Raw genomic sequence first — 26252 nt, 5'->3', positions numbered from 1 at the left:
TGCCTGGTAATTCTAGTTTTCCATCCAGACACCAAACCAAGTATTGGCTTGCTTGTATAAAGGAATTAATGGCTTTGTGAAAGCTGCAGAGTAGGAGGAGATTCTTTTAAAAAAAAGAACAAAAGTGAGGAGCAAGGAATAGGCTTTAGAGATTTCATGTCTCTAGATACCAAGCAATGTGATGTATAGGAATTTTGAAGTAGTTATGCATTCCTGTGTGGGACTGAAGTATAAGATTGTGACATAAGATAAGTGTTTTAAAAATAAAAAGTTCGTTGGTGAACAGGAGCCTAAAATATTATTCCAGCCTTGAGCTAAATGAGCTTAATGCAAGAAGTTTGCTTTTGGATTGTCATATCTGAAGCTGGTGTTCTCCAGAAGGATTTGTCTTGGTTCCAGTTTTTGACTGTGTTCTTGTCAACAGCCTTTAACATTCCATATTGCAATTTACTGGAAAGCTTTGATGCAATTGTGCTTTAAAAGTACTTTGTAGAGAAAGCTGCATGAATAAAGATCACAAATTGTAAATTGATTTAAGATCTGCAGGAGCTTTTAAACATAAGTATCTAGGTTAAGCATATGGTGTCTTAAATAGTCTGACCTAGCCGTTGCCTTTTCTCATCTGCAGGTGTGTGTGTTTCAGCGCAGCATGGCTGTGGTCATCCGCTTACAAGGTCTCCCAATTGTGGCGGGGACTATGGACATTCGCCACTTCTTCTCTGGATTGACCATTCCTGATGGGGGCGTGCATATTGTAGGGGGTGAGCTGGGTGAGGCTTTCATCGTCTTTGCCACTGATGAAGATGCAAGGCTTGGTATGATGCGCACAGGTGGTACCATTAAAGGGTCCAAAGTAACACTGTTGCTGAGCAGTAAAACTGAAATGCAGAATATGATTGAACTCAGTCGCAGGCGCTTTGAAACAGCAAATCTAGATATGCCACCAGCAAATGCTAGCAGGTCTGGGCCTCCACCTAGTTCTGGAATAAGTAGCAGGGTGACTCTTCCTACGACAGTACCTAACTTTAACAGTCCCTCTCCTAGTGTAGTTACTGCAGCTACTTCAGTTCATGAAAGCAACAAAAACATACCAACATTCTCCACTGCCAGTATGGGAACTGCTCCTCCTAATATTGGTGCTACTTTTGGAAGTCCCACCTTTAGTTCCACCATACCTAGTACAGCATCCTCAATGAACACAGTACCACCTCCACCAATACCTCCAATTCCAGCTCTGCCATCATTGCCCCCAATGCCTTCCATTCCTCCCATCCCTGTCCCACCTCCAGTACCTACACTGCCTCCTGTTCCTCCAGTTCCCCCAATTCCTCCTGTACCTCCTGTGCCACCTATGACCCCTCTGCCTCCTTTATCAGGAATGCCTCCAATGAATCCCCCACCTGTAGCACCTTTGCCTACAGGAATGAATGGATCTGGAACAGCCATGAATCTGAGCACTAACTTGAATCCAATGTTCATGAGTCCCATAAATCCTATTCAGATCAATTCTCAAAGTGGTGTGAAATCGCTTCCTATCAATCCAGATGATCTGTATGTCAGTGTGCATGGAATGCCATTCTCAGCAACAGAATCTGACGTGAAAGACTTTTTTCATGGACTTCGTGTGGATGCAGTGCATATACTGAAAGATCATGTAGGACGAAATAATGGAAATGGATTAGTTAAGTTTTGTTCTCCTCAAGATACATTTGAAGCCTTGAAGCGAAACAGGATGCTGATGATTCAGCGCTATGTCGAAGTTGGTCCTGCAACAGAGAGACAGTGGGTGTCTGCAGGAGGCCATATAACATTCAAGCAAACCATGGGTCCTTCTGGACAAAATCATCCTTCTCCTCAGACTCACTCTATGTCTAAATCACCTAATGGTCAGAAAAGATCCAGATCCAGATCACCACATGACCAGGGCTTCTGTGTTTATTTAAAAGGACTTCCTTTTGAATCTGAGAACAAGCATGTAATAGATTTCTTTAAAAAGCTGGATATTGTGGAAGACAGTATTTACATAGCTTATGGACCCAATGGGAAAGCACTTGGTGAAGGTTTTGTTGAGTTCAGAAATGAAACTGACTACAAAGCAGCTTTGTGTCATCATAAGCAGTACATTGGAAATCGTTTCATTCAAGTACATCCCATAACAAAAAAAGCTATGTTAGAAAAGATAGAAATGATTCGGAAAAGAATGCAGAACTTCAACTATGATCAGCGTGAGATCATTATGAATACTGAAGGGGAGACTGGCCCTTCTAAACTATGTGCACATATATCTAATATCCCCTACAACATTACTAAAATGGAAATCCTTCAGTTTCTAGAGGGACTGGCAGTGGAAGAGAACTCTATACAAATTCTTGTTGATACTAATGGGCAAGGTTTAGGACAAGCACTGGTCCAATTCAAAGCTGAAGAAGATGCTCGTAAATCAGAGCGCCTGCATCGAAAGAAACTAAATGGGAGAGATGTTGTGCTAAGAGTTATTTCCCTTGAAGAAATGAGAGAAATTGAGAGAAATCCTCCCTCCCAGGGGAAAAAAATGTTGAAAATGCCATTGCAAGGGAGTGCACTAATGCCAGGAGTGCAGAATGCTGGTGGGGATAAACATACTTTCATAGGTAATAGCCCCAAAGATGCAAACAGTGGTCCTCCTTTTCATTTTCCCAGCAATTTCAGTGGGTCTAATGCATTTGGCCCCCCTCTTCCACCTCCAGGAATAGGTGGTGGCTTTGGTGATTCAAGGCCAGGAATGCCTTCTATTGGAAATAGTGGCCTGCCTGGTCTGCCTGGTTCAGGAATTGATGTTCCGGGTTTTGGAGGTGGGCCTAGCAATTTAACTGGGCCATCAGGTTTCACCGGAGGTCCTCAGAACTTTGGAAATGGGCCTGGTAATTTAACTGTTCCTCCTAACTTTGGTAGTGGACCTCCAGGTCTTGGTGGTGCGCTTGGACATTTAAGTGGACCTCCAGGGTTTGGACCTGGACCTGGAAACTTGCATATTGCTGGGCCACCTGGGTTTGGAGCTGGCTCTGGAAAGCCAGGGCCAACTGTCATCAAAGTTCAGAATATGCCCTTTACTGTATCAGTGGATGAAATTTTGGATTTCTTCTATGGTTACCAAGTAATCCCAGGTTCAGTGTGCTTAAAATACAATGAAAAGGGCATGCCAACAGGTGAAGCAATGGTTGCATTTGAATCTCGTGATGAAGCAATGGCAGCTGTTGTTGATCTGAATGACAGGCCAATAGGCTCAAGAAAAGTCAAACTTGTTCTAGGGTAGCTGGTAATATAAAATGATTGTAGAATAGATATTAGTGCTGTGATTTATGCATTCAGACTGTTTTATAGTAGCTCCAGGTTAGAACCTATAAATTGTTTAAACTTTCCATTTGTTTTGATTTGACTGGTTTAATTGTTTACAGAGCAATCACTGCAAGGGGAAATGTGCAGTTGTTCTACCAGTACAGATACATAAAGAAGGATTCTCATCAGTAGAAAAAGTTTGCTAATGCTAAATTAACCATGCAATGTTTATCAAGGAGTCTAGATTGTGTTTTTGTTTTTTGAAATCTTGGATGAGGAAAACTGTCTTGATGAAGTTAGTGATCTCTTAGTGGGTGCTGTTGCAAGCTATTGTAAAATAGGAAGTAGCTATTTCTAGAGTTGGTTAAAAGCTGGCTGAATTTCTTTGTTTACACAGGTCAAAGTTTTTTTGCTTTTGTTTTTTGGGGGTTATTTTGCTTAAAAGTCCCGAGTTTAACTTTGCAGCTGAATAAAGTCTAAGTATACACAGATTGTTTATGTACCTTATTTTTTCAAAGATTCTTGGTGTATGGACAGTGAAATTATGTACATTGAGAAACATATAGGCAGTTTTCCTATACATAAACAGAACAATCTGTAAAATTCCAGCTTTTGTGGAATAATTTTAGTTCATATTTCAACTGACTGTATAGAATAAGGCTTTTGCCACAAGTGCAGATACCTTCATTTATTACTCTGCATCTTTACTGTATGCTTAATATTGAATACATGGAGGTGCCATACCATGCCACAATTTGAAAGTATAACTGTTTGATTAGATGGATTTGTTAGGATTGTATGTTACAGTTGGGATAGGATCCTCATCACTTGGTTTTTGTACACTCTGTATGTTGTCTATATTTTTGAACCACACCCTTCTGAAATCTCTTGGTTTATTAAGTGAACATAAGGGACTGATGCAAAGTGTTAATGTTAGCAATCATTTGTGTTACTATGATTCCATGAAATCTTGTGAATTATTGCTATGATCACTTAAGATATTAAAGCATTGAAATGTCTCCCGTCACAAATTGAGTTCTTAAAGTCTTTCCAATAGATTACATTGTTCAAATTCTGTGTAGAATTGTCACTTTCTTGGTAGAACTCTCTAATGAAAGAGGGATGATGCAAATCAAAGACTGTCCATGATTAGATTCAACAAGTTGCCTGAAAAAACACTTGCAAATCATTGTATATTTAAAAAACATTTTAAGCTATTCTGATCCCAGTTAAAGGGAAACAGTGTCCATTTGAGTTGAGTATGATGGAACATCTGAAGTGCACAGCCTGGCATAATGTAGAAGTGGCAACCATTCTATTCTAGTCATCCAGTGTGTTAGGTGAATGAAAAAACATGCTGCATCATGAGAGGATTTTGCAGTACAGTAATTCAAGGATTGTGTGAAAGTGTTGCAATGAAGTGGTGGCTGTATTACAAATTTTGTAATTCATGGATTTGAAACTGTTTTGACAGGAACAGAGATGGTGCATTCCTGAAAAATGACATGATTGTACTACACTGTTAAAATTACTAAGCCTCCTGTTAATAAAACTGTCTTTCTGAAGTTTCTTGCTATCTATTTTTAATTGTCTGGTGTGTTTCAACAGCAGACTTCTTTTCTTGAACGGTCAATAAAAATATTACATTTTGAGGAAATGGCCTGAATAGGGAATGAGCATTTTCTTCTTCTATTTTTAAAGTTTGTTCTCTAATTGCCAACTAGTTTGCAATCATATGGGTATGACTGCAGGAATACAAATCCTGAAAAGTAAAATCATGAGGTTGAACTGAAAGGTTCTGTTTCATGAATGAAATGACTTCTTTCAATCACTGATGACTATTTCCATGGATGGGCAGTCCCTTTAATGAGTGGAATGGAACCTTTGGATTTAGCCCAATGTTTTATTTCAAGAATTGGTTGAATTTTGAAAGTAGTATGTAGATGAATTGGTAACCGTACTTAAATATTGAAAAATCCTAGCATTGCTTTTGTTGATGTTAACTTCAATTAAACTGGTGGTTTTTAGTCCTCTCTCACTTAATGGTTTTGAACGCTTCATTTCACTTTGAAGTGGGATTGTTAGGATACTTCTGCAAATACTCTAGAAAATACAGCAGGGTACTAGGAAACTCTTGTAGACATGTTTCTTCAGATTGTTATGCAGATGGTGTTTGAAATCCCATCTGATTCATATCCTGTATGCTGTTTAAAAATTAAAAAATAGTGCACTAGTAAATCTTTTTTAAAATGAGAGGATATATTTGTCTGACGTTTTAAAAATTGCAGCTGATCTTGCTAAAACTATACTCAAAGCTTAATATTTATATTTGGTGTTTATATACTGTCCAATTAATCATGTCCTCTGGTCAGTGGCTATATTGACACTTTAACACCTCAGTATACATATCAGATATTGGAAAATTCAAGTGATGTTATTGTAGGGGTTTTCTTAGTGGTGTACAAGCTGAAATTAATTTGGGAGCTTGTGTTAACGTTTTGAAGAGAAGACAGTGTTTTCCTAGAAAATTCTGCAAGATGGATTGGATCCTAGAAACCACTTACAGAATGTGCTGTCTCACCCACTCCAGGATCAGAGGATCTTTATGTATATGGAGGAGGGAGTTACAAGACACCACAGGACCCACCTTGCATTAACAGAAATTTATTCTTCCCATACTAGAGTCCCTTTTTATTCCAACTCACTGAGTAGAACAAACAGCTAAATTTTGCTTATTTTATCTAAGAAAACTTTTACAGTGCAATCTTATGCCTATTTACTCAGAAGTCAGTCCCATTGAGTTCAATGGGACTTATTCTTAGGTAATTATGTATAAGATTATATGTGCAGTATGATTTCCAGTGTGCAACAGATTGTCACCCTCATTGGAGTAGCTAAATAATAGTTGTTTAGAAATGAAAGACCAGAGAAATACAAGCAATATGTCTTTCAGATTCCAGTTAGATTTGTCTTTAATATTGGAGGTCCCAGTGGCATCTGTTAAATGAAACACTTTTCACCAGTTTCACCTAGTGTGCCTGCTGCAGTGCCTCCTGGGCATAATTCGCCTTTCTACAGATCTTTGCTGTTAACATCCACACTGCATAGTGTTGTATGTAGGATGTCCAAACTTCACTTGAAATAGCTGCTTGGAACTTATCCTGCCAGTATATATTATGTTTTAATCTTAATTCAGTTGGTTGGATCCTGAGAGAAAATGAGTGGAACTCTGCTCACACAATGGGGTTTTCTTGGCTCATCTTCCACACATCAATCTTCTGTGCCTCCTGAAAAGCTGTTCCTGAAGGTCAAGGGTCCTTTTGAACACTGTTTGATGGGGCATGTGACTGCAGCAGGAAATTGGTACAGCTTGAGAGGGCTGCCTTGTACAAATGGAAGTGCCTTTCTGCTTTTAGGAAATATCTTTGGATCCAAGCCATTGAGTACAAGTAAAGTACTGGCCTTGATTGAAAGTTCAGAATTGGGGCTTCTGAAGGGTGTCTGATTCTGTGCGAATGTCTAAATTCCTTGAGATCTTTAGAGAACCTACTGTGGGTGCCCCTGCTTTTGGAGATTCAGTGGATGACTAATGGGGATAGGGTGCTGTGAGTGGTGATGTCCAATTGATTGAATAAATTGATAGAACCACTTAGCTAGCCCCTAACTTTGCTAGCCTTTAGCTAACATTGGGGAGCATTAGATGGATTTAATTATATTTTTTGCTCAGCTAACGTTATTTAAGGAGCAGTATTGTAGAAGGCATAGTGAGTCTTGTTTCTCAACATGTAGCTGATGTTCTCTAAGAGTATGAAATTAATATACTTCTATATGAACCAATGGCTTCAAGTTACAAGAAAGGAGATTCCAACTAAACATCAGGAAAAAGCTCACAGTAAGAGCTGTTCGACGGTGGAACGGTCTCCCTCGGGAGTTTGTGGACCCTCCTTCCTTGGAGGTTTTTAAGCAAAGGTTGGGTGGCCATCTGCTATGGATGCTTTAACTGAGATTCCTGCATTGCAGGAGGTTGGACTAGATGACCCTTGGGGTACCTTCCAACTGTGCAATTCTATGATTCTATAATCCAGTTTTCTAGATTTTGATTAGAATTTTATAAACTGCCTTTCTGCTTTAGAGTATTTGAAGCAGTGTTCAGGAAAAACACCTAATAGTACACTGCCAGAGTATACGGCACTTTATTAAATCAAATACCACACAGTTATTCACCATGAGGAGGCTACTTACTAAATTCTAACTACGAGAAAGAAGAAAAACGTATAGAAGAGAGATAAAGGTGGAAGGAATAAGTTTTGTGTTCAGCTGCATACATTTAGGCATTTTGTCCTTGGGTGAGAAGCCTTTATGGAAGATAGATGTTTTGAGATGTGATGCAATATTGATTTATAAAGAGGAGCAAACAGTAGAGCCATTTAAGTGAGCAGTGGCTTTTGGGAAGCAGAGGACACCAAACATGATGGTGCCCATTGTTATGACACTTCACTGTAAACACAACTATTTATAATGACTTAAAATAATTTCTCTTAGAAGACGCTGTTGTGTTAAAACCAAGGACTCCCATTTAAAAATATATATATATCAGATATTGTGTTAGAAAATAAAGCTGCCACTTGGTGATTCAGTTAAGGAAACCTATGCACATAAGCAGGTTTCTGTGTATTTTTTATTTAACCAGATTTCTGTTTTATTTAATTGTAAGCACCTCTAAGAAGTTTACATAAAATATATAATATTACAACAAAGAATAAATAAGTACTGCCTCAACAAAGAAGTTTTTAGCAGGCACCAAAAATAGTACAGCAAAGGCACCTGTATAATGCCGAAAGGAATTGCGTTCCAGAGGAGGTGTGGCATTAACAGCATTGTAGGCAGTATTGAATTCAGTACACTAAATAGGGGTCAGCAGCTGGAAGTGCTGGTGCCAAATTCATCCAGCCAGCAACACAGAGGCAGAAGAGATGTTGAGGCTGCAATATCTGTGGCATCAGCTTGCTGGCAGGCCACTTTTTAGGGACTGCATGTGGGATTTTGGCAAATAAGCACCCACTCATTAAAGTGAGAGGAAATTCAGTGAGAGGAAAACACTGCTGACTAGCAGCATACAGAAATTTGTTTTTGATCTGTTGTTGGTCTGCCGATGCATAAGACATTAGTCCTTACACTGCATAAATGATTGATTGTAAAGAGCATATGGAAGGGACACTGCCAGATTTCTGAAATTGTGATAATTTCTCGTAGTGAAAAATGCTTTGTTTTGGTGTTTCTATTCTACATAGCATGGTTACTTGTGCGAGGAACTTGGCTTTGTGTTTGTATTTTTTTTAAAGCAAAATTCTGCATTAAAAGAAGAAAATTCCTGCAGCCTGTCTAAATTACACAACTTAATTTTGCTTGCTTCTGCTTCTTCTTATTTATTGCCCATGCACTTAATCTCTGTCCATGATACCTAGAGACTTGGACTTTGTATTCAAAGTTTTCATGTAAATCGTGGTTTTATGTATTTATGCAGACTTGTATACAGGCAGCTTTATTATTTTATTTGTTGTGTGTGTGGCCAAGGACATATGTCTCTCCCAGTATATCTTCACAGCTGCCTTTATGAAGAATAGTGACTGTCCAAGGATTTACACAGTGCTCTTCATGGCTTAGTGGGGATTTGAATGTGGGTCTCTCCTAGGTCCAACAAATTTCTGTTGTCGCTTAGGTGTGTGTGCACAACTGTCCCCTGTTGTAACTATTATTTTTGGTGCAAAATGTGCCTGAGCATATGAAAAGTGATAGGTTGCAGGTACTCAAGCTACAATTGCGGCAATTGAGAACTTTTTCGGGCAGCCTTTCTTTTGATTTCAGGTCCTTTCTGTGGATTTTGAGATTTTTAGGTTAGCTAGCTTTGGCCTTTGCAGTACAGTGTTTGGTGAAATAGTTACTTGCAACAAGTTTAGAAAATTGTTGTTTTTCCTTTCTTCTGACTTGTACTTCTATTACTCAGAACAAGTTTAAATGTATTCAGCACTTAGATGGTTTAGCTCACAAGTTTATTAATACATGGGCCTTCCACCAAAAACCGAATGTGTCATATGTGAGAGACAGATATTTTTGTGCTAAAATTGGTTACTATGGTGCAGCAGAACATTAGTTTGCAGGTTCAATATGAGGTTTGTGCTCTACCTTTTAAACCAGGATTTGCTGAATGATCCTCTTAAACTTGTTTAGGTGTAGTTAACAGATATTTCTCAAATACATATAGATTAATTCCAGAGTAGATGTTCCCAAACCTTTTTTCCCCATGGGCCACTTGAAAATTGGTTGGCAGACCACTTAGTTATTTTTCTTCCTCTTGTAGCAATTGTCATGCACATGCAGATGCTGTGTGATTTTTACTTGTATTTAATTGTATTACAACTTGTATTCCAGAGAATAAAATTGTAATACTATATGAGAAATGAAAAGATAAAATTCAAATGAATATTTATTGTGGACATGCTATGGATCACCTGGGTGAAGCTTGCAGACCACAGTTCAGAAACCCTTGCTATAGAACCTTGTTAAAGTTTTCAGAACAGTGAAACTTTGCATACAAGTAATGCAATGCTTAATTTAAGATGCATGCATGGCCCTTTGGAGAACTATCCTTTTTTGGTTGGATTATTCAAACATTTTTTTCTTGCATTCTTTACTGTTAAGCTGTAGGTCTAGTGTTGTGTATTGGATCTGGTTATTACTATGGACAACATAATTAGAATCTAAACTTTGACTATAGAATACTAGAAAATATGCTGTATAGATTGAAAACTTCCTTTAGCAAATCAGTGTTGTCAGTCATCCTTTGTCTGTTGGCTCTATCACTGGAAAATGGTGGTATTTTGACACTGGCCTATCAAGAATACAGTTGTGATGCGAAGGAATCCAGAGAATAACATCACATTTAATATACATCACTTTAAGGTAGGTAAAACGTCTAGCTACATGGTTGATTGGCAGTCGGTGCATTTAATTTGCTTGGATTAGCTCTCAGGGTTCTAGCAAAGTGTTTTGTTCATATCTATGACTCATGTGGCCCTCATGGTAGTATTCCTAAACCACCTCAAAGGTCTATAAGCTGTAAGACAGTTGGCTCTGCTTACCCACTCAGTGATGATGACCAAAAATATTTCTCACTCTATCACAAGACAGTACAAGTGTCAAATCTCCTAAAGGACAGATACTATGATAGATTTGAACTTTGTGGACTTAATACTAGTGCAGAAAAAAATTGTGGTCATTGTGTGGATGAGCAGTACTAGCTACCTTAAGGTTATTGTAAAGACTACATCCCTTGAAAAAATAGATTTTGAAATGCACCAGGAACAAAGAATAGTCTGCCCCTCCCATCATTATTGTGCGTTTCTTTTCTTCAACATTCCTTATATATGTTGGATACCTCTTGTAAACCTAAATACTACCTTCATCTAAGAGGTTTATTTATTTATTTTTATGTCATTTATCTTTCACTTAATATTTAGAATGTCTTAAGCGGTGTACTTAAAAAAAAAAGAATAAGGATTATTAAAATTCATAATAGCAATAAGAAACTACTTGAAAACCACTGCTTTGAGAGTCCCCCCCCCGGCATACAGGTATACGTTTTATGAAATAAGAATAATAAATAAATAAAGTGCCTGCTGAAACAGGAAAGTCTGTCAAGTACCTGAAATTCAGTTGGGAAGAGTTCTGCATAATCTCAAAGCAGATGATCAAATTTGGTAGAAATTCAAATTAGACAAAACTAGAGAACACATTTCCATGTAATAAGGAATGTGCAGTCAACACTGGAAAAATCATTCACTCAAAGTTAACCACCTAAAATTTGGTGCTGCTAAGAATTGAGAATTCTTTTGTTTCATTTCTGTACAGGGCTGGCTGTTAGGAATTCTTCTTTAGAATGAAGGCTCAGAGCAGCTTAAGTAGCAGCCTCCTGCCTACCCACCCAGTAATTGGATTCACTCTTGCTTAGCTTCACTGGTGCACTCTGTGATCTCCAGTTGAAGGGTGGTATACAAATTTAATAAATAAAAATTATAAATTATAGATTTTCCTAATAGAGCTACTCCAAAGGGAAATGCTAACAATAACTATATGCAAATTATGCACTTGCTTAGTAGGGAGAGTTTTTTATTTAACCAATGCATGATTTTTCTATTGAAACTGAGAGGTGGCCATTGAATTTCCTCACATGTATGCAGAAGCATTTCATGCTGCCTACAGAAGCTGCTTTGTATCCAAGCTTACGATGTTTCCAGGCATTCAATACAGTAACTTCTAAAAGGTGAAGATTAGACATTGATTGCCAGTCGATGACAGGTGAGTTACAAGACTCAGGTTTTGTTAAAATGGTATCTTAAAGACAACCATGAACCATTACCAGTGTTGTCTTTGTAACGAATTTACCATGTAGTACTTGCAGTATAGATCTGGTGCTGGAAAGAAACAAGTGGCTGAAGAATGAACTAAGCATACACAATGAGAAATGGTGGGAAATACACTAAACAATAATACATCCTGGCGTTTGGTCGGGTTTCAGCTAGAGGAGGCTTGCAAAATCCCCCAACTTTCAAACAGTAAATAACGAATAAGGTTCTAAGTTGAGCAGCTGTTTTCTCTATAGTTAAGGGAAGAGGGTATGCTGATCATCATCACAAATGGGAACTGAAGGTTTCACTGAGATAATGAAACTACATCTATAATGGCTTATTGCAGGGGTTCCCAAATTTGTCTGGGGACTGAGCTTCATTCAGGTGGTCCACAGTGTGTTTGTGGATTTGTGGTTGAATGTGGGGGGTCTGCACATCCATTTCATTAAATAGTCATACTGATCTTTAATTGTATTTTAATTGCTTCTTTTATTTATTACATTCTGTGGAAATCAAATTGTAATACAATATGTAAAATAAAAGATGCAATTAAAATACAATTAAAATCATGGAGCATATATCATAATTTAATACAATTACCACAACCAACAGAAAAGTCGGTAAGTGGTCCTCCAAGACCTTCAGCAATTTTCAAATGGCCCATGTGGGGGAAAGCATGGGAGCCACTGGCTTATTGGTTTCTGTGGGATTACAGGGCAGAAACTAGCTAGTTAGCATTCTCTGCTAGTAGCCTTTCAGATAAAACAGAGCAGCTGACAGATGACTTGACAGCTTGTCTGGTTGCAAATGTGTGTTCCACTCTATATGCCCCATCATACACGCATTTTTAGGTTTGTGTGTAAACTGTTTTAAATGTACATTAAGGTGGTTTGGCTTGTGACAATATCCTTCTTGAAATCATATATTACTCGGAAGTAAAATGATACAAGTATAGTCGCTAATGTGCTGCAAGGAAGGATACAGTAAACTTTAAAAAGTAGTATTGCAATATTAAGGGAGGTTGGGATGGAGGAAAAGTAGAAATGACATTCAAGCTGAACATGTTTGCTGTGTGTAGCTGTATGTTTGGTTATGTATAACATACTCAGAGAAGACTGGTTTATGTTGGCATTTGCTGCTTTCACCTACAGCCATAATGTCTCGTACAAAGGAGTCCTTGGCATTTAAGCTTAGTGTTTTCATCCAGCGTAGTAGTATTTTAATTGTCGGATTGCACCTCTGTGCTGCATTATCCATAGTTACTCTGGTGAATGATTTTTATGTATTCTTCTAAATATATGACCTCCTCAGAACACTTTAGCAGGAGTTAATGAAAAATTAATTCAGCCTTCTACTCTATAACTCTACAAGGGGATCCATTTCTACCACTAGTTGCTTTGAATCTGGAGCAGGAATAACTAATGCTGTATGTTTTAATTCGAAATCCTTACTGCTAAATAGCAGCAGAAAAATGTAAATGCATCAGTGATAGGCACAGGGATTACTCCTAAGCGTAGTAGAAAAGTTGTTCTCATGGAGGAGACTGACTAACCAGATGTCACTGGATTTGCACTTGCATAAGCTTAGCCTATATTCGTGGTTGTTAGATGTGTATAGAGTTTGGATAAAGATACCCATTTAGTAGAACTATGAAGCAAGAGTATCCTGCTTATGGGAATTATTTGCACTCTTAACTATTGCTGCCAATGCTGCAAAGCTGATTCTGCAGTTGGGCTGTCCCTCAATGTGTTCACACTACAGTTTTTGATTAAACGTCTGCTACTGTGCCTAAATTCATGAAGAGTCTTGGGTATGCTGGGATTTGAAACTGGTCAAACAATAGGCATTCAGAGGATTAATTGTAAAATAAAAGCTTCTGAGTCCAAGTCAAGAAGGAGATTAAAACAGATTTCAGATTCTTTTCTGAAGGCACAGCTGGGGTTTGTATATGCAGCACAAAGCAGTTTGTTATTTTTTCCAAAAAGTCACACTGTTTTGCCTGTCAGGCACTTTGGAATCAAGAATAATGCAGGAGAACATTGCCCGTTGTCCATCGTTCATAACTGCAATGAGAGATGGAGCATCGTTTCCTATTGTATCCTCAGCTGTAGTGAGAGAAATGGCCAGATGAGCCAGATGCATGGCCAGATGCATTGACTGTGCAGCTAATAAGCATCTCTGTAAACTGAACTTTGAAAAGTAATAAACATTCAGCTTCCTCTTCAGTGTAACCTCTGACAAATTTCCCATATGGAAGGCTAGTTGCATGCTTCTAAACAAAAGGGATCTATATGTTTTACCTGGTCTGTGAAAGAGTGGTCTGTATCTGGAAAGCAGAGAAGCCTGTCATTGAGGTGAAATCTCCCATCACGGTTCCACTGCTTCAGCTTCTTGAATAATACAGGGTATTGTACTTCTAAAGCAAATACACTCAAACATACATACCCTATGAAGTGCCATTTTTGGATGAAACACTGAAGTCGCTGTGCAAGAATGAGAATAACAGAAAATGAGAGGAGGAAACGGATTTCAGTTCAGCCATCGTATAGAGTGTTGAATGAGATTAGCAGCATGGATGTGTGTTCTCATCGACACTGCGATGCAGACACCAATGAGCATCCTGAAACCAGAAACATGAAATGTGGATAGCAATGTGCATCCATTTCTTGGTTCCATCTGAATGAGCATTTGCATCAGGTTGCACACACAGCCTGCTGCGATGGGACAAAAGTTCCAAAATTTGTATCTACAATATCTTGCAAACATGAAATGCTTATAATATTACACTATGTAGGCAGGTTGAAGGAGCCCAGTAATAACAGCAGTATTAAAAGTGAAAAAGGCACCCCCCCACTAGAAAAGTAGGAATGGAAAAAAACAGACCTTGTCAGGTGAATTCAAAGACATTATTAAGCAGATAGCTTAAACAGACATGTTTAAGACATGTTTAAAATAGAAAGAACACTCACAGGTGAAAATGTAATTCCTCAGAGACTCAATACATTTCTAATGAGCTAAAGAACTATTTTGTAGATGAGAGACTCTTGGATCTAACTTTTATATATAATCCATGAAGACTTAAGTTGCATTCATGCCAAAGCTATGAAGGCAATGAAAACATTGCTGAACTAGGTTGTATACTATAGCCACAAATCTCTTCCCACCCCTTCTAGTTAGCAAATATCATAGTTACCTACCAATATTGTGGCTTGTAAGACCAGCTTTTTAAAAAGTCCGAATAGTTTAGCATTGTGCTAAAGTAGCTTTTGAAAATGAAATTTGAGCAACATTTGTTTACATGTACTGCAACAAATCGGAGAACCTAAAATGAGACAGCAACATTGAAAAATGCAAGTGAAATATGGAATTCAACTTAGTTTATTGTGTGATGATTATATCACTTAAGGAATAAGCCCAGGCTAGGAAGTGATAGAAAATAATAGCGTTTCTTGATCTTAAGTAGTACATGAAGTTCTGGTCAGCTTAACTCAACTGTATGAAACTGCAAACTACGAAAAGAGAGTTATTGATCTGGAAAGCTTAGGCGGAAAGAGTTAAGAAAACTTGGTGGAAAACTTTTTTAAAAAACACCTTTCATACAAGCATAGTTCCTTAGCATTCAACAAGCTAATGGCAAAGGAAATAAGTGGTTCATGACACCATAAACTTGCCATATTGGCAGTTGTAAGCGGGGATGGAGCATAGAAAGCCACTAAAGATGCTCATTCTACCCAGAGTAGACCTGTTGAAATAATAAACATGGCTAACATGCCCATTAATTTCAATGGGTCTACTCTCAGTAAACCTCAAGCCACAATCTATAACCTTAATGAGGTTTGAGAATTAGGAATAGATTAGTAGAGATTGTAGTATGCAGTGGTCTGGGTAACTGAAAATGATTCCTGCATTGCAGGGGTTGGACTAGATGATCCTCAGGTTCCCAACACTATGATTCTATGATCGGGAATACATTGGAAACAGTAAATGATGGTTCAACCAAGTAAGGTTTTTCATCTTGCAATACCATACTCTGCAGCAATGTACTTGCTGGTAAGTGCTCACATATAAAGGATTGCTCAGTTGGTTAGAGTGTGGTGCTAATAACACCGAGGTTGCAGGTTTGCATATTCCTGCATTACAGGGGACTTGGACTGGATGATCCTCGGGGCCGTTTCCAACTCTACAATTCTATGATTCTGTGACTGGGGGGAGGGATTAGAATGGTGCAGTTGATACTTTCTGCAGCGCTAAATGAAGTATGTATGTTGTGGGTAGTGTTTTGGGATAGGTCAGGGGGTGGGATGTGAGATGCTTCATTTAAGCATCTAAAGCTCACACAGCAAGTCTTTGAATTCTTAAGCTAATCAAAGTGTGCTAGATAACCTCAAATATAGACACAGCATTGCAGCGTCTGTGGGTAAATAAAAGGATAGGGGTTTGGGTTATTCACCTAGTTACCTTCCTGCTCTGTTGCCCCATTTCTATAGAATCCTGCAACTGTCTGTCTCATATTTAATGAAAATCCACCTTCCTCATCTTATGGAAGGAAATCACCTGTTGAGTGCAGCAGAGTAAATAACACAGCATTGAGTATTGATTCACTGAACAATGCTGCTATCCATATTCTGTGCATATTGTGACCCTGGGGATTTGTTTGGAGAGTGCAGTGGAAATCTGTAAATAAATAAAACCATGATTGTCGTGAAACAACAAGTGAACTGCTGCTACATAAATTGATCTTTGAACATTTTCACTGCTGTGCTATTCTCTTGAGCAGTTTCTTCCACTTCTTCAATTAAATACTGTGGTGATCCAATGATGCTGAGATACATGTCACATTATTGCTTACTACTGCTTTCCTTTTTTCACATCTGGAAAATGGGTACAAGTATGACAGATGCATCAAATAAAAAGCAAAATGCAGAAGGAACATTCTGGATTAAGCTGATAAACAAAAAGCAAGCAATGCTTCTGACTGAGAAATGCAAAATAATGTCCATCTGTTGATAATTATTGATAATTATTCCAGCTACACAGTTTTCAATTTTAAATAGACGGGAAAGCAATTTACTAGAACATCAGCAGGCCATTTCTGTGGTCAAAAGTTATTAGAAGCTAAAAAATAGTACAAGAATAAGATGCAATCAGTACAACACAGTCTCTGTGGCCAAATCATCTTAGCTTTGCCTTATCAAAAACATACAAAAAGGAAAATAAAAACAATTTACGATGAGCACCCAAATTCATGATTCTCTCTTGATTCTAAAATATACGATAATTAATTGACCAGACTGATGTGTCAGTAGTGTAGTAGGGAAGATTTGTATGCCGATTCTGAAAGAGTGAACTTAACAAAGAGGCACAAAGAAATGACTTTTGCTGTATAAATTACATTACAGAGTCTAGTGACATTATTATATTCAAAAGGTTTAGAAAATGGAAATAACATATAACATCTTATTGGCTCTTTGCCAAGAAGTACCTGAAACCTCATGCATATATGCAGTGCTTTTTTTCTGGGGGTACGCATACCCCTAAACATTTTGTGAATCTAACTTTGACCTCATTGGGGGGCAGTATTTCAATATGAATAGGAAAGTGAGAGTACCCCTAAACATTTTTTTATATATAGAAAAAAAAGCACTGCATATAGGTGATCTGACTTAACATTACTAAATGGGAGTAAACAAAAGATATATTGCTCCATGATGGCACTTGGTTCAATTTCCTATCTTCTAGAAAAGAAACTAACCTGCTATTCAGTCAGTTAGGGTTATGGTGCATAAAAATCCCTGTTCAAAGGTTTAGGTTAGAAACTCTGGCCCGGGTTTAGACCTTACCTAGTAAGCATTTGTGGAAACTAAATCTTGGCACTGTTCAGCTGTAGAAAGGAAACATGGTGAATTCATCCAGGAATATCAGTCATAGCCAACTTCTTGGCATATGTGTCACATGCAGAGTTCAAAGAGTGTAACAAACTAGAGCATTTATCCTTTGATGCAGTCGAATGAGATGAGAGTAGCAAATAGTGTAATTTAGGCTATGTTATGTGATAGCTAGCTGTTGGTTCCTCTGCCACATTGCACCCTAATTCCAGGTTTGCCACCCATTGTATATTTTACCTTGTAAATTAGTTTTCTTAGCTCCTTTCTCTTGTAAACTCTTAGCACCTGTCTGAAATGCAGATTAAGAAACTATTTGGGGTAGATTCATAGTTTAACAGCAGAGAGAAATATGATTATAAAAGGCATCTGTCTCTCATTATTGTACGATTTGCCTAGTTAGAATGAGGATTTGAAAGAATTTGCTAGCTTGACCACTCTTGAATCCATGGGTGGCATCACTCATTTTGGGTTTAGACCTTACCTTACACAGTAATTGTTTACATATTTCTCCTTATTAGACTTTTTCAGTAAAAAGATCAGTATTACTTGTCTGAATGCTTGTAAACTAATGAAATAATTCTTACTGCTTCCGGAACATGTTTTCAGGCATATGTTTGTGACTCATTCTTCAGCTTTTAATAAGTAAATGCAAACTTTTGAGCTGATTCTCAATCTTACAAATTGTTGGTGGGCTACCTGTCCATAAACTCTGACATCAAGATAAAAGCAACAAATCTAAAATTTGAGGGTTTATAGACTCTGAACCTCTAGACTCCAAAAGAGGTCTCTAAACTTTAGAGCACTAAACTAAAGCACAAGACCTACAAAACAGTTGAAGTGTTGCAGGAAAAAGCAACTGTATACTACAGCAGTCCTGTTTATCTTCATACTCTTCTGTGCTACAGGGGAGAATATTCAGAAAATCATTTGATTTTGAATGCATTTTACAGTTCTAGGGCTTTTTCAGCCTGTCTTACTGCACTGTAACTATAACCCAGTTACAGTTGCATATGTGAGCCAAACATTTTACTGCCATTCTCAGTAATGTGGTGTTTGGGCTTTCAGAAGCTAGCTAATGTACCTTTTGCATTGAATATAGTTTGGTTGGCAGCTTGTGGCTAGTGTCTGTAGCATCACTGGTGATAAGTTACACATTTCTCTCCCCATCCATCCATTCTAAGGGAAGTTTTTTGTGAATTTTTTTACTTTGATTTTTTACTGCTGTACTTCTTCAGAAGCACTAATGATTGCCAGGCGTTTTCTATTTCCCATTGGCAGAGGCCATCCAACAGCCATTGTAGATGTTCCTGATTTACATTTCCATGAAAAAAGGCCAGTTTTAAGTTTCCCTTTTTGAAATCCATGTTTTCTGGACAAGCCATTGCTTGTGGCAATTAAAGCTTTGGTTTGCTACAAAATTGAAACTTGTTATACAACCAGAGTATATAAAATCCAAAATGTCTGGTCATGCAGTTTGTGTGCACTAAACAATTGTATCTCTTTAGAGACAAAGATCACTTACAGGATCACTTACCTGAAGGCTAAGGCTGCAGATGAATACAAGGGCTCAGTGGACAATTTTGGTGCAATGCAAGATGCCATTCCTGTATTCTCATGTCTCTGGGTCATGCTTCATGACTTTCTGGGTCAAATGGAAAGGCAAAATGATACATTACAAGGACTTTTTCTTGCATTTATAATGCCTAACCTTGGAAATCAGATCTCTACACATGCATACACACCAACATGGAGGTGTTTGTGATGCTGATAAATAATACTATATATAATATATATTGGTTGTGTGTTGAAAGCAGTTTGTGGCATAGAAGAGCAGCATGTGGTGTCGTGAGAAGACCTGATATAGCCAGGAGAAGATGCAGGTGGTGTTCTAACTTTAGCTATGCAAAAGTGCCCTTGGCTACCACTGACACTCAGGCTTCCAGGTTCAGGGTTGAAGCCAGGAACACACCCAAACTGCAAACCTGTGTCCAAGAGGTCTGCTATCTCATCTAAGATAGAGTTAGGCCAGGACCAACTCTGCTTTGTCTGAATCAGGATTCAATGTCTTCACTCTTATCCAGTCTTATTATAGATGTCAAAAAATGATTCAGAATCTGAACAGCTTTCTTGGATTTAAATGGAAAGGAAAGGTAGCATTGAGCATCCTCAGCATATTGTTAACACAGAACCTCAAAACCACGGATGCTCTCACACAGTGGTTAGCACTGAGGCAAGATGGAGTCATAGCCCAATGGCCAAATCATCAAACAGGAGTTCCCTAGCACCACCTTTTGAAACTGACCCTGTACAAAGGACTAGAACCACCATAAATCAGTGCTATCACAAGTCCCATCACAACCAGGCAGTTCACAAGAATAGGATTCTATGGTTGATAGTAACAAAAGCCACAGAGAGGTCTGGCAGAACCACCAGGGACATGCTTTCCCTGTCCAGTTCCTGGAGTAGATTGTCCACCAAGAGGATCAAAGCTGCCTCCATCCCATAACCAACCTGAAACTGCATTCAAATGGCTCTAGATAATGTCTTAAATTTAAAAAAATCCTGAAGTTAAGATGCCACCACATGCTTGAGCACCTTTCTGCAAGAATGGAGTACTGGAGACTGGATGGAAATCATTCGGTACTGTCTTCATTATTTCATGAAACAAGATGTAACTGATCATTGACCACCCAAAAAAGTTGCACTGGATGACTGTAGAATGCGGTGGTGGCAGAAATGCAGTTTCTTTGCTGCCATAGAGTAGGTTTTCAGACAGTTTCTACCCTGTATTCATTTGGACTTGCTCAGAGTCTTTTGCCAGTATTGCTCTAGCTATTGTCCTCTTTCATTGCATCACTCCCTGCTCCCCACCCCCTAAAAAAGAAAAATCCCAGAGAGCGATCTCATGAGTAATTTTGTCAACTATTTAGGCCTTTTCCCCTTTTCGAAGGTGGACCAGTGCTTTAACAGGATTGCCTCTTGAAGTGAAAGGCAAACCCCCAAGAGCCATCAGCCTTCTCTGATGGGCCATTTTAATTGGTGCCTCACACCAGCAGAGGTTTGGAGCCGCAGTAAGCTTAAACCCTACCATGATGATGGGACTGTAGCACTACCACTGAGACTATACCTTAGCTCAGGAATGGAGGTTAATGGGCACCACGGTACACCAGCAAAACCTATAGTAAAGGTAAAGGGACCCCTGACCATTTGGTCCAGTCGTGACCGATTCTGGGGTTGCGGCGCTCATCTGGCTTTATTGGCTGAGGGAGCTGGCGTACAGCTTCCGGGTCATGTGGCCAGCATGACTAAGCCGCTTCTGGCGAACCAGAGCAGCGCATGGAAACGCCGTTTACCTTCCTGCCAGAGTGGTACTTCTTTTTCTACTTGCACTTTGATGTGCTTTCGAACTGCTAGGTTGGCAGGAGCTGGGACCGAGCAACGGGAGCTCACCCTGTTGCGGGGATTCAAACCGCTGACCTTATGATCGGCAAGTCCTAGGCTCTGTGGTTTAACCCACAGCGCCACCCGCGTCCCTTAGCAAAACCCATATTCTGTCCTAAATACACACCTTAGATAGACCACTGTGACTCCAAACCCTCTCTCCTTCCAGGTCTTGCGACTGATGAAGTGAGCTGTAATCCAAGAAAGCTTGTAACATAATAAATTTGTTAATTTTTAAGATGTCACAAGAATCTTTGTGTTTGCTGCAAATGACTAACATGCCTACCCCTCAGATATGTTTAAAATAGAATACCTTTTTCAAGACAGTAATTCTAAACTTACATTTTAAATGTGATTTAAAAATGTTTTTGTTCATGCTGCTTGCTTTTAGTTCTCCCTTCCTAGGGCTTTAACAATATACTCAGGTCCGGCTATCTGCTAGCCGAATATTCACTTAGCACATGTAGAGAATTATGCCCAAACCTGCTGTACACTTCACAGATTCACTTATCCAAACAAAAAACATCCTTGTTTGTGCTTTGCTGGTTGGTGGCAGCCATTTTCGGGTAGAAACCACAGAAAGAGGGCTGGGAGGCGGGGCAAGATAGGACAAGTCTGAGAGCAAGAGAGAGTGGACAAAGCGGGGAGCAGGTGAGATCAGATAAATCCGTTTCCCCCCTTTCTCTTTCTCTTGCTGATTGGCTGCAGCCATTTCAGGAAGAAACCATGGAGAGAAATGGGGAAAGGTTGGAAAATCCTGCATTAGAAATATTTTCATAGGAAATAGTGTAAATTGTAGATCTGGTATGTGAATGCTTGCCTAATGAACAATTTCCAGGGAGCACATTCTGTGCGTTAAGTAGGACCTGCGTAGCAAAGTAGCAAATAACACCACCATCCATTGTGTAGGAATAGGATTATGCATTCCTAGAACCACAAATAAGAAGTAAATTTCATATCGTGTGGAATACAGTGGATGAGGATCTTATGTCTTGCTCAAATTAAATACAAGCTCACTTTGCAGAATAAGCACCTAACAGATTTCCCCACTCCTTTATAAAAACTATAAAACTTGTTTCTGCCTTGTTCTGTGACCTTAGGAGCTATTCCTTCCTTTGAAAAGAATTGCTTGCTTCGGCAGTGTAGCATACTTCATATGAATGTAGTATTTCTTGTACAAAGTGGTATCTTACCTTAAACCTTTTCCTTTTTTTTAGTGTAATAATATGCCTAGGGGAATATGGTTTGAGGTCTGCATAGAGTTAAAGAGAAGCTTATTTATTCATCTTATCAAAGGCAGCGGTTATTTAAAACTGAATGAACATAGTAGCAATTAAAGGAATTGCTCAATGTAAAAGAAAGATGACAGAGCTTAACTTTCAGATTGTTGGTGGACAACTGCAACCGTACTGGCCCCGCTTCCAATAACAAATTGCGCATTTGCAGAGAAGATTTTAGCCTAGCCACCCTGGTATTCTAGCTTTCTATTTGTAGAGAGTTCCTCCTTAATTGTGGGGGCGTATTGAGACATTGGCTCAGTTAACATGTAATGGTAAGTCTAATCATGGCTTGGCGCTAAGGTGTGGTCCTTGAGAAGAGATAGTGTCTGCTTTGCTTGTCCTCACTGGTACTGCTGTTGTGTTACTGTGAGCTAAGCCACAATTTGGCTTAGTGTATCATCTGAACCTGGACATGTGGTTTGTCTCATTCCAGACAAATCACAAGCTGTAACCACTTGTGTATTTGCTGAAATGGTGCAACTGATGCAACATAGGAAGTTGCCGATAGTATGTATATTCTGCATTTTACACAAATACATTGGGCTCAAAGTGGTCCACAGAAGACAATTCAAATACAATAGCACAAATAATAATACACTAGATGATACCATTGATCATCTACTTTTGTTTGTGAGCAAGAAAGAGAAGATGTATGTTTTATTTAATAGGAAGAATAAAGTATTCTTTGTTCTTCTAATGCAAGCTTTCATATATTGCTTCTGTTTGTGTGAATGGTTTTTAATTGTATATATTCTCTACAGATTCTGTGATCAGACCTTGATCATACAGCATTTATATCAGTATAAAATTTTAATTGTACTTTATGTTCCCTTAATACCATATGCTAATAATTCAGTATGCACTGGCAATTGGATTAGAGCTTTCGAAGTGAGTAGTTTCTCTTGTTAGCTTACCTAAAACTTAGTTCTGACTTGGGTAAGTATTCTTACATTATTGCTGTGATCAGTTTCTGAGCTGGCTGTGTGTGAGAGCAAGACAGGCAAAAATAGCTTAATTTATTTTAGTGCTTACTCTACACTTTTACATTAGAGGAGCCATGAAACTGGCTTACAAATTTTGTTGAAAGGGGACCTTTTAATTTAAAAAAATATATTAAAAGCATCTAATCACAATCAAACATCTGAAGCAAAATTTAGAACGGATATAACCAAACCATCTGCCTGGATAGACTTGCCAAAACAGAAAAGTTTTCAATAGGCATCAAAAGGAGTATAGTGATGGTGCTAGCTTAATGTCAGTAGTGAGCTGCAAAGTATAGGTGCCAAAGGAAGACTCCTTACAAACGCAGAAAGGATATTGCATGGCGCTTGCAGAAGTGCCTCTTCTGCAGATAGTGAATCTGCACACATGAGGTATGACAATCCCTTAAAGTAAACTGTTTCCAAACAGTTAAGAACTTTATATACCAATAAGAGGCTGGTAGTGAACTGGCAGTCAGTGCAGATCTTCAAGCACAAGTGTAATATGCTAACAGATTCCTGTCAGCAATCGTGCCACTGCATTTTGCACTAACTGCAGTTTCCGGACAAAAATGGGAAATCCCATGTAGAGGACATTGCAGTCGACTAGTCTTGAAGTTACATCCTCTTACAGCAATAGTCTTCCGTTGAAAAGGATGAATGTGGAAGAAACAGGCTTTACTCAGCCTGTACCAACATGAAACATGGGATCAGCATTGAGCTGCCAGAAATCTCGCCAGATCCAAGTTGAGCCATTAGGCTTCAGGACCAATACAATAAGGCTACACCATAATAATTCCACAGTATTCTAACTCAGCATTTCCTGAAACTCTGTAAAGCCCTATATGGCCTAGGACCCTCGTACCTACGGGACTGGCTCTCCTGGTACGCCCCACGGAGGACCTTACGGTCTGCAACTAATAACACCTTGGAGATCCCGGGCCTCAGAGAGATTAGGCTGGCCTCGACCAGGGCCAGGGCCTTTCTGGCCTTGGCCTGATGGAACACTCTGTCACGAGATCAGGGCTCTGTGGGATTTGACATCTTTTCACAGGGCCTGCAAGACAGAGTTGTTCTGCCAGGCCTTTGGTCAGGGCTCAGCCTGACTCTAGGGTTGTGCACCCATCTCACTTAAGAGGCCGGGGGCCAGCGCTGTCTGGAGACACTTCCGGGTCACGTGGCCAGTGTGACATCGCTGCATCTGGCAAGCCAGCACAGCACACGGAAACGCCGTTTACCTTCCCGCTAGAAAGCGGTCCCTATTTATCTGCTTGCACCCGGGGGTGCTTTCGAACTGCTAGGTTGGCAGGCGCTGGGACCAAGCAACGGGAGCGCACCCCGCCGCGGGGATTCGAACCGCCGACCTTTCGATCGGCAAGCCCTAGGCGCTGAGGCTTTTACCCACAGCGCCACCCGCCAAACCTTAGGCTTATTAAAAATCCTTATCCCCAGGTATATTGTCTTTCCTTATTATGGTACCTTTTCTGATCTGAACCCTAGTCAAGCTATTCTGTATATAATCAACACCATCTATAAACACTACTGATTTCTGTATCTGAGACTCCAGGGTTGCTGTGTTCGTTCTGTCCCATGATTCCCCTATGGAAGATGGTGAGCTGTGGGAGAGAGGAAGGGGATAATTCCAGGGAGACCTGTGGGACTGCCTGAAAAGCAAACAACACAGGATCAGGAATTGTATCTTTGTGGTTGAGATGGTATATACAGGAGGGATTTATTAAAGCACTTGACCAAACCATCAAAGAGGAAGGGGCGTGGCTCATTGGTAGAGCATCTGCTTTGCATGCAGAAGGTCTCAGGTTCAATCCTGATCATCTCCAGGTATGGCTAGGAATGTTAGTCCTGCTGCCAGTCAGTGCAGACAGTAAAGCGCTAATTGTCCTGTTTTGGTGTATGGCAGCTTTGTAATTTTCCAGAGGCTGAAAATTGTTCCTCTTATGAGACTCCGTAATGGTGATATTAAAGCAAATGCAAAGGATGATTGGAGATAAGCTGGTGGCATACTTCAATCCAGGCAGAAAGATTTACCAACAAGCTATTCCCAGGGCTTTCGTATTATGTGGACACAACTCAAAACAGCAAACAGCATCATCACCCACCACTAGAAACCAATAGGCTATTCAGTCCAGTCACTGGGAAGAGCATTGTAAGATGTTCCAGGTGAAATGGTCAACACAAGTAGAAGCTATCAGGGGCCTTACCTCTATAACCTGACCCAAGGTGGGATGAACTTCTGCTGGATGGACACATCCTGGTTTATACTTCTGCAGAAAGAAATGTTGCAAAAGGACACTTGAATATTATCTGGAAGTGACATTCATGGGTAGCTTGTAATATTTGAAGCACCCTTTGCAAAACCTAATGCCCTCCATATGTTTTGGGCTACAACTCTCACCAGCCCCCTGGTTAGAATGCTTAGTCCAGTCTACCTTGGGCAGAACCATAGTAAATTGTAGAATGACCAGGCAATCTCAAACAAGAGTTTGATCAATGGCTGGAAAGAAGATGAGTTTTCTCTGCTTTACTGCTGTTATTGCCCTAACTTGGGGGTGATGTTCAAAGAAAAGTTCTGGTTGAGTCTCCCTTGTCTTCTCAGCAGTAGCACTTGTAGTGAATTTCCTTCCTTTTAGGGTGGGCAGAAGGTAGATCTGTGTCTGCTGGTAGATCTCAGGGCATTCTACAACAACAACAACAACAACAACAATTTATTATTTATACCCCGCCCATCGGCTGGGCTTCCCCAGCCACTCTGGGCGGCTTCCCAAAAAATATTAAAATACTGTACTACATCAAACATTAAAAGCCTCCCTAAACAGCCTTCAGATGTCTTCTAAAAGTCTGGTAGTTGTTCTCTTTGACATCTGGTGGGAGGGCATTCCACAGGGCGGGCGCCACTACCGAGAAGGCCCTCTGCCTGGTTCCCTGTAA

The 26252-nt window shown here is 39.5% G+C and overlaps 2 protein-coding genes across 8 annotated transcripts in view; both read left to right on the top strand.

Annotated features, from left to right (window-relative positions):
* Positions 1-26252, top strand: part of CPNE1 (copine 1) — a 54232-nt gene that overhangs the window by 6877 nt on the left and 21103 nt on the right. Inside the window, exon 1 of one of the 7 annotated variants that reach the window (XM_077929155.1) lies at positions 633-770. The exons of the other annotated variants lie outside the window; for them this stretch is intronic. The gene's annotated coding sequence lies outside the window, so the exon portion shown is untranslated. Of the gene's footprint in view, positions 1-632; positions 771-26252 lie in introns of those variants that run through there. 7 annotated transcript variants of the gene reach the window in all.
* On the top strand, positions 650-4880 carry RBM12 (RNA binding motif protein 12). Its single transcript, XM_077929151.1, has one exon. It carries the CDS (start codon positions 650-652, stop codon positions 3290-3292), a length of 2643 nt encoding a protein of 880 aa, XP_077785277.1. The 3' UTR covers positions 3293-4880.

The sequence above is a fragment of the Podarcis muralis genome, chromosome 5 (genome assembly GCF_964188315.1).
Source record: "Podarcis muralis chromosome 5, rPodMur119.hap1.1, whole genome shotgun sequence".
NCBI classification, from domain to species: Eukaryota; Metazoa; Chordata; class Lepidosauria; order Squamata; family Lacertidae; genus Podarcis; species Podarcis muralis.
Note: the sequence above shows the minus strand (reverse complement) of the source record. Positions and strands in the feature narration are given on the sequence as shown.